A 9,047-nucleotide genomic window follows, 5' to 3' on the forward strand; every position below is an offset into this window, starting at 1 on the left:
AGACAAATATCTGTTTAATATTTTATTAGTGGCGTGCAAAAAAGCCCTCAGGAAAAAATGGCTTTCACTGGAGAGCCCAACGTTGAACATATGGACGGACATCACAGTGGACATATAATAAAGTGTTATGTGTTGTCATCATTGTATGTCCCCATACAATGGCAAAATTGTCTCTCTGCATTTAACCCATTGCACTTGGGATACACTCAGGTGGAGCAGTGGGCAGTTATTGAAGGCACCCATGGAGCAATTGGGGATTGAATGTCCTGCTCAGGGACACCATGAGATGTGAAATGACTGGGGATTGAACCTGGGACTTCCGGGTCTCGAGTCGGTTGCCCTGCCTTTGCCCCATCTTGACTCTAATATAAAGAGGATGGAGAGAATAACTGCAGACGTAAATGACGAAATGGACCAATTTACTTTACGCTGGAAGAAATGGATGTTTTTTATAAAATCACGCAGACCTGATCTAGACCTAGCAATTTCTGAATGATATATTGATTGTAACAAAAACCACTTTCACTCCCTTTGTGTTATTGTTTATGCTGTGTTATTTTGTTGTTAAAAAAAAAAACAGGCCCTTAAATTGATATTTTACTAATAATTGAAGTGGATGTACATGTTAAATATATTTACAATGTCAATAAAAAAACATCTTTACTTTTCATCTTGTAGAAGGAAATAGTGAGATTATTGTCTAGCATTAATCTCAGTAAAATAATAGTTCAATAAAGAATCCATCTTTATTTGAACCCAGCGACTGAATGCCTCGGACATCTATGTGCAGATAAACACTTACACCGGTTAAACACTTTGTTCAGCAAGTCGTTGGTGGCTCACTCCACGATGACTGTTCTGAAAAACGCTCCCCATCAAGGGATCAACCGACGTCAGTAAATCCATTACTAAAAAAAACTTACCAATCCTTTGGGATTACTACGCTTAGCAAGTGGACATTGTGCATGGTGCAAATCTGGCATTAGGCAGTGAAAGGCTGTCAGTGGTCCATCAACACCTGATCCACTGATCCACAAGTTTTCCACGGTCAAAGGTGCTTCTATCTGTGAAGATACATCTGACCTGAACTTCTTGCTTAGGAGCTTTATTCATTTTGTGCCTCAGTATGAAATAAAAACATCCAGATTGGCATAAAACAAAAAACTAATGCGGCTTTTCTTCTAAAGTTTTTGTATGTGTTAGATCATCTTTGCTGAAGCAGAGGCTAGACGGCAAAGATGCACGATATTTTTAAGATTTATCCTCAAAATGTTTTGAAACAATCAGCCCTAAATTCAGACCCCCAGCTAATTATAAGCAGGTTTTTGTTTGTGCTGTTAAACTCTGGGTGGCATCCAGCTCAGGCAGGCAGCTCCGTGAAATATTAGAGCTGACTGTTTCCTGCTGAGTGTTAGTTCCAGTGTGAATTATACCCACAGGTTACATCTTTTCTCTTAGGCTGTAATCTGCGAAACAATAATGCCAGCATGAACGTGCACTAGTTTCAGCATTTTATTTTATTTCCCCCCCACTTCTTGTTTGCAAATGTGATATTTATGCAGAAGGAGCAAACACAACTCATCCTGTGTCATTTTCTGCTCGTTAAATTTAAAAATGACTCGCCGGTTTTTGATGTGCGCGATACATCACAGCAAAGCAAAACTAAAAGCTATGACTTAGAAATTATGTAATTTGATTTTTAATGCTGATTTGGGTATTGTCTTGAAAAATTATTGATTTTGTTTTCAAGGTGTCCAAATATCCCTCTAACATATTTTGTCTTTGACGTTCTCACTATTAGGTCTGATGCTTTTAGCCTGATCTCACACAAGGGTTTGAATAAATACACAAAATTTCCACTCACTCTTTAATTTTTTACTCCAACAAAAGTGTGTTTCCTCTTCACAGCCGTGCCCTTTACCTGTTTCTCTTGATCTGCAGCCACTTATAAAGACAGAAGAGTCATAAGACCTAACGAGCTTCAAGCTTCACGGATTCTTTCAGCTGTGTTGAAAACACATATCATGCTTCATATCAGCTTAAAGGTTAAGTGCAGCTGCAGCCTTGTAGCTGTGTAATCTGTAAAGGTTAAAAAATGGCTCATTTAGAGTATACGTATGGCTTCAGCCATCACATTAACCCCACTGACACAAAACTGGTTTATTTATATGATATATATGCCATGCTTATGTTGTTCGGTTGCACCAAGAAAAACAATTGGGCTATTTTAAACAAAAGGTGTAAAATAAATTAAAAAAAAAGACAGTGTTTATAACGTCGTCATCTCACTGGTTCTTAATGCTCTTTGTTTTTTCAAGCCCGTTTGCTGATTAAGTGAACCCTCCATTCAGCCGGCCCTCGTCCAACGCCTTACCCATTATCCTTTAGCTTCATGATACCCTGACAAACACTACTGGAGACAGATCAAAGCTCACAATCCTATTACAGCACTAACATCCTCCCAGCCCCAATCAAGGTTTAATTAAAGTTGTTGGTCCTGGGAAAAAAGTCTAAAGAGGACGAGAGAATCAGCAGTCATGAGTCAGACGTTACACTTTTTTTCTAGAGTTTCAAGCAGTGTTTTATATCTTTTACATCAAAAAATTTATTTTATGGTTAACACAAAAGTTGTGTTTTAAACCCTGAATGGAGTAAAAAATATCAGATGCAGTCAAAATAACTCAAGGTTGACAATATAACACTGATTTATAATAAGGGGGCTCTAACACAAATCCGCCATCCTTTGTGGTGCAGGCCTTGCCTGGCAAAGAGTACATAATGTTTCACGTGCAGATGAGATATTGACTGTAAGAAGAGATGACAGGATGTAATCTCATACCCACAATGCAATTTTAGAAGAGGCCAATGAGGCCATCAGAAGAATAAAGGACACATTTTACCTTGCGAGAAGCAAGATATTGGGTCATTTTCTGGATATTCAGTGCAGTAATATAAAATGACAATACATTTATCTGTGATTCTCCTCTATTTGCAACCTACACTACAAAATTGAGCCAATAAAAGTAAAGCATGTGAACAGAAATCTTTAAGATATGATTTTTATCATATATATTTACCATTTCTTAAAGTCGCAACGGATGTTATGCAATGTTTTTTTTTTTTCTCGCTATCTCTCTACCCCTCCCAGCTTTGTGGCGGGGAAACAGTTGGTGTTCCAGCTAATCCAGCCCAAATCATCTGAGAGAGAAAACGCATTAAAAAAAATTAGGGAATGTCTGTTTCAATTACGATAACATTTGGATCATTACATCATAATCTGCATCGTAACAGATGAATAAAAAACAATCCGAGCTAATGCGCTGTCTCTCTTGCGACGCACACGCAGCCAGCTGTGGTTGCCGTGTGTAGCCGTGAAAAGATCAGTTGCTCCAATGTGGGTTCAGTGTGGTTAGTCATGTCCTGCGTGGAAAAAGCACCTGCAGAGGCAGCAATGCCACAACAGAAAACAAAGACATAGACTATGCTTCAGTTATTAGATAATATTTACTATTTAAGAAAATAATTTACACATTAAAAATGTTAAATTGGAAAAAAAAAGACCTTAGTAAACATCTCCTCACAGAAGTGTAGAAAGAGGCTTTTGGCGTTAAATAACGAGAACATAAAACAATAGTAGACATTTTCCAGTTCTTCTGAACTGTAGCTGGAGGTAAATGGGTTTTAACAGGACAGAATGGCATGTTTATTGCTTGCTCTGGATTAACAATTTATATCTTTGTCTTAGATGGATTGTCTTTGGTTCATTAACATTTCATTCATTTTGCTCAATCTTCACCACAGCAGGTGCAGATGACCTTCAGAACATGCGTCCATTCATTTTCTTTACACTTTTTCCTTCCCCGGCCCTTTCTGATGTCCATTTCCAGCAACATTTCCTTTGATTTTGTTCTTTACTAATGTGGTGATGGTTGTCTTAGAATCACGTGAATAACTATTCTACACAGAGGTCTTTTACATTTGTTATTTTAAAGATTTGGTATTTACAAGACAGTGGTGAGACCAGCTATGTTGTATGGTCTGGGGACAGTGGCATTGACAAAAAGACAGGAGGAAGAACTGGAAGTGGTGGAAATGAAGATGCTGAAGTTCTCATTAGGAGTGACAAGGATGGATAAGATTAGGAATGAGATCATCAGAGGTACAGCACAGGTTGGTCAACTGGGAGTTAACTGGGATAAAGTTAGAGAAGCCAGACTGAGATGGTTTGGACATGTCCAGAGGAGGGACAGTGAGTATATTGGTAGAAGGATGTCAGAAATGCAGCTGCAAGGAAAAAGACAGAGAAGATATATGGATGCAGTTAGAGAGGACATGAAGGTAGTTGGAGTGAGATGGAGGAGGATGACTCAATGTGGCGACGCCTGAAGAGGGAAAAACTAAAGAAGAAGATGTTTCAATGAATTGGTATAAATTAGTCTGTGACAGCAGTGCCTGCAGCCAAACAGTAAACAAAAGTCGAGGAAATAAATTTGGTATCTTGTGTTTTTGCTGAATGTAAATACAGTATCTTGTTAGGAAACAATACCACACAAGGGGCTATAGACAGAGCACCAATGTGGGACAATGCTCCAGCAGAGTCTGGTTTGTCCCGGCAGCCTTCAATACAGAGGAACCTCGTCAGCAGACTGGAAACAGCTGGTGGTAATTGGCACCACCCTGCCACTCAGGAGCTGAGGAAAGGTGTTAGTGGATGGAAAAAAACCAGAATCCCCACAGATGCAGTTTGAAGAGTTCATTCCTGTCGTTCTCGAGATGTATGAAATACAATTTTAAAATATGTGTCTACACTTACTGTAAACAAAACACTTTGCGGATCTACTGAAAGCCACACAGAAGCTTGAATCACATGGATCCATCATGCCAAATAAGGAAATATGGTGAATTTGTTAAAGCATATAATCTCATAAAAGACGTTTTGATGAAAGCGTGTGAGAACGTGGAAGAAAAAAGACAGATTATGGGAGACAACTGTCAAGAATCAATATCAGGGGAAAGTGGGACGGTGGTGCTCCATAAAGACTCAGCAATCAAACACTGTGGGCTTTTACAATCTTTTTCTAGACCAGTAAGTTTAACATCTAACTATGGCTAGTGACTAGCCCCAGTGCATAACCAGTTCTTGTAATGATATTACATATAAAGGAACCCCAAAACAAACAAACAAAAAAAAAAAATGCAGCACAGTTTTAAAGCCTTAAAAAATGACAGCTTTTTATCATCTCCACAGCTGAGGACTGGCTATGTGATGTTCGCAAATGATCTGAATCTTTTAAATGACTCTTGATGGGAACAATGGGAACCGAGTCACAGACAGATGAGAGCTGTTCCTTGTTTTTTTTTTTTTTTTCCTACTCAAATGCAAAGATTAATACTTGCTCACTTTTCCACTGAGACAAAGGAGGCAAAGGAGAGGAGTGCAGCAGCTCAGGAGAGAAGAGGGGCTTCCTGCCTGACAAAACATGAGGTATGACCCTCACTACGTATGCCTACGTGATGACGTCACGATAACTCAAAACTGAATGGCTCTTTGAAAGAAATGAATCTTCAACATTCCCCTCAAAGAGCCATATATCCCATCTCAGAACTGGCTAGCATGCTGGTGTGGCTGGGTTGGACTGAATTATCTCAAAACAGAGGGAGGAAGGGGATGTAATAATGATTACCTTAACTAATAATAATTTAGTTTGTAAATAAGAGTTGAAAACTATAATTAAACTTTACATTTATGCATTTGTTGGGCGTAATAACATGCTTTTATGTTAAAAATGCAGAGACAAAAATAAATGAATAAAAAAATGCAAGTTTGCAACTTAGTTGAAAAAATAGGGGCTACTCCAGTGGCTCCATTTAGCAGGTATCAAGGATAGATGGGACTTACTGGACTTTGGAGGGAGCCTGATCTTATGGATCAACTGTTGCGCTCCTCTTCTCTATTCTTCTTCGTCTCAATCAAAGGAGGATGATCATGTCTGCTTCTGATAAGAAATAAATAAAAGTAAGGTCTCTCAACTGACCTGGTTCCCATCGTTAATTTTAAAGAGCTGTAAAAAAACAAACATTTGAAACATTTGTGAATGTCACATCTCTAATATCTGGCCTGTCACAAATAAACTTTGGATTTAGGGACACGTCAGCAAACTGTGTGGGGAAATTATTCAACCATATCTTTGTGGCTTTGAGATGAAAAACTTTGAATGTTATTGGGCTTGTCTAGAAAATATAATCAAAATCTGACTGCTACTGATTTTCTCCATGGAGGGTAAACAAAAGCTGAGAAAATAATAAATAAATGTTTCTTAACTTATATATCTGCCTGTGTAGATATATAACATGTGCAGGATGTTGACAGGGTGGGAGGGTGGAGGGGATGAGAGCAGAGCAGGAGGAGGCTTTCAGGGACCACATTTAGATTATGTAAATAAGGAACGGGAGCATGTGGCAGTGAAACCGCAGTGCCACGCGGAGTGAGATGAGGCACGCGCCTTGCACGCACGGCACAGAGCCGGGGCGGTCGGTAGATGGCGGTAACCCAAGACAACCTGAACCAGCGGGCTCCCGTACACTCCGGCTCAGTTTGCACGCACTCGCTCTCCAGCTCGAGGAGCGGAACAGTTTGAAGAACATCAAACGGAAAGAGGAGAGCTCGCGCCGGGTGCTCTCCAGCTGAACGCGCAGCTCTCGCGAGCAGGCAGCGGACCGTTCCCACTCCCCGCTCCACACACACACGCGCGCACACAGACAGGAACCCCGAACACCATGGAAGACAAATCCAACTCGTTCTCCAGCAACAAGGAGGAGAAGGCGGACGGGAACAATGTTTTCCAGAGGCAAGACTCGGTACAGAAGAACAGCACGGGGAGCCAGAACACGAAGGAGCACGGCAACTCCGTGGGCTTCAAGGGGGAGCGGGAGGAGGCCATGGTCGGCTTTGACGACCTGGACGGGGCGTCCAGGCAGTACGGCTTCATGCAGAGGCAGTTTGGGGCGATGATGCAGCCCGGAGTCAATAAGTTCTCCTTGCGGATGTTCGGCAGTCAGAAAGCCGTGGAGAAAGAGCAAGAACGCGTCCAGACGGCGGGATACTGGATTATTCACCCGTATAGCGATTTTAGGTAAGGGCTGGAATACACCTGCTCGCCCGATGGGGCTGTAAGAGCACGCACACGCACACACAGCTTGCCCCTGAGCGCATCCACTAGTCTACCTCCTCTGTATTCATCCGGCTCCGTCTCTTCTAAAGCTGTAATTGCGGCATTTTAAACCTGGCAGGATGTTAAGAAAGCCACACGTTCAGGGCTAAAGGATGCAATGGGGAGGTGTGCGTGGTGGTGGGGGGGCGTCCTTGGAAAAAGAACGGTGAATGTCATCACAAAGCTTCAGTCAGTGTCGGTCTTTGCGACATGTTGGGCACAACGTGACAACGCCACTGCACCACCGTGGTTGTAAACATTTCATTGTAGGCGGTGGGAGCCTATAGAGTGAATGTCCTGCGCGCACGCAAAATGTACAGAATGCGGTAAAATTATGCGTTGGGGAGGGGTGGGGGTTGTGCAAATGATACGTGAAAGATGTATTTTGCATGCTGGGAATGTGATGGAATGCTGCACAAGAAGCTTGCTGAAGTATCATTCATAATAATTGATATTTATTCTGTTATTTGCACAGTCCTCTTGCCCCAACAGCTCTAAAACTGCCCGGACAGTTTAGACCCCCCTCTCCTCCCTCCAGTTTGCCTAACATTTGCAGCTCAGTGTGTTCAAATGCTGAACGAATGTGCAAGTATAACTGGATCCTCACAAGATGCATGTTTACAGTTCACCACTCCTCCCATTAGACATCTTATCCGACTGTGTTCTTTTCCAACCTGGAGCTGTCCATGGTACTGATCTTAAAGCGGCTCTTTGAACGCAGCACTTCCTTTCAGAGATGCTAATTCTCATCTACCCCCCACCCCCTAAATAAATACATAAATAAATATATCACTGAACCTGTTAATTGCCTCCACTTTATATTGATTATTGCGCAACAGTTAGATACAATGCAGATGATAGTGCTAAACTTTATAGAAGTCTGCACCGGTATCACTCCCCCTACCCCCAAGCAGTATGTTGGTTAGAATGAAGCTAACCAAGTAATCCTGTTCTCTTAGGCCACACAGGCAGAGTCATATGCATGTGCACATGTGCACACACAGATGTACAGTTGTGGTGGGCAAGGATTAGTGCTACAGTCTATGAGCTTAGTAGACTCTGAAAACAATTACATAAGAAGATTGACCCCTTCTAAAGATGGCTAAAGAGTACGACTCGAACAATGAAATGAAATTCATACTGCTTACTTTATATTTTTAGAAACTAAGCAGCATTAATCAGGCTATATTTGTTTTGTTTTTTTGCCAGGAAGGTGGATTTTAACTGAAATAAAACAGTAAAAAACGTCTTAATAGGAGCATATCTGTGCAAACAGATTGATCCTTTTTCCTCTACACTATCAGAAGATGTTTCTCTAACTCAGGCTGGTAAAAGCCTCTTGTCTGAGCTATCTTTCTGTGACATTTTCCAAAAAAATAATTTGTTAGAAGTTCTTTCCTTTTAGTTAATGTAAAGAAGAAACAATGCTGTGCTTAGATCTGGAAAGTGACAAGGGTCAGTAAACGTATTCCAGCTCTTTGAGCCGTTTTCCATAATTGATAAATAATCATTTCAAAATGCCTTGATGCCTGCTCAGTAATCGTGGCAGATAAATCTAACAAGGTTGAGTCAGGTCCTTGTTGAAACATTTTGCCTTTTATCCAAAAGACTTCTGCAGTCTTATAAGCAGCACCTTCTCATAGTGCATCAACCAGTTTGCTGCTGACAGCCCAAACTAGCTGTTCACATGCAAAAGGATGACCATCAGCCTAACCATTGTTTGTTAGTGCCCTGACGGCCACTTGCTGTTCACAGGGGGCAGAGTGATACTAGCAATAACAACATTGTAAGAGGGGGACAGTTGAACCTGGAGGCCTCCACCCCTGTTTAATGATG

The 9,047-nt window shown here is 41.2% G+C and overlaps 1 protein-coding gene across 1 annotated transcript in view; it reads left to right on the forward strand.

The window, feature by feature from the left end:
• Positions 1-6,488: 6,488 nt before the first annotated feature.
• LOC119424746 (potassium/sodium hyperpolarization-activated cyclic nucleotide-gated channel 1) overlaps positions 6,489-9,047 on the forward strand; it is an 82,559-nt gene continuing 80,000 nt past the window's right edge. Inside the window, exon 1 of the mRNA XM_037692245.1 lies at positions 6,489-7,133. Within this exon, the coding sequence (XP_037548173.1) occupies positions 6,778-7,133 (356 nt within the window). The 5' untranslated portion in view covers positions 6,489-6,777. The remainder of the gene's footprint in view (positions 7,134-9,047) is intronic.

The sequence above is a fragment of the Nematolebias whitei genome, chromosome 18 (assembly GCF_014905685.2).
Source record: "Nematolebias whitei isolate Nwh7 chromosome 18, NemWhi1, whole genome shotgun sequence".
Taxonomy (NCBI): Eukaryota; Metazoa; Chordata; class Actinopteri; order Cyprinodontiformes; family Rivulidae; genus Nematolebias; species Nematolebias whitei.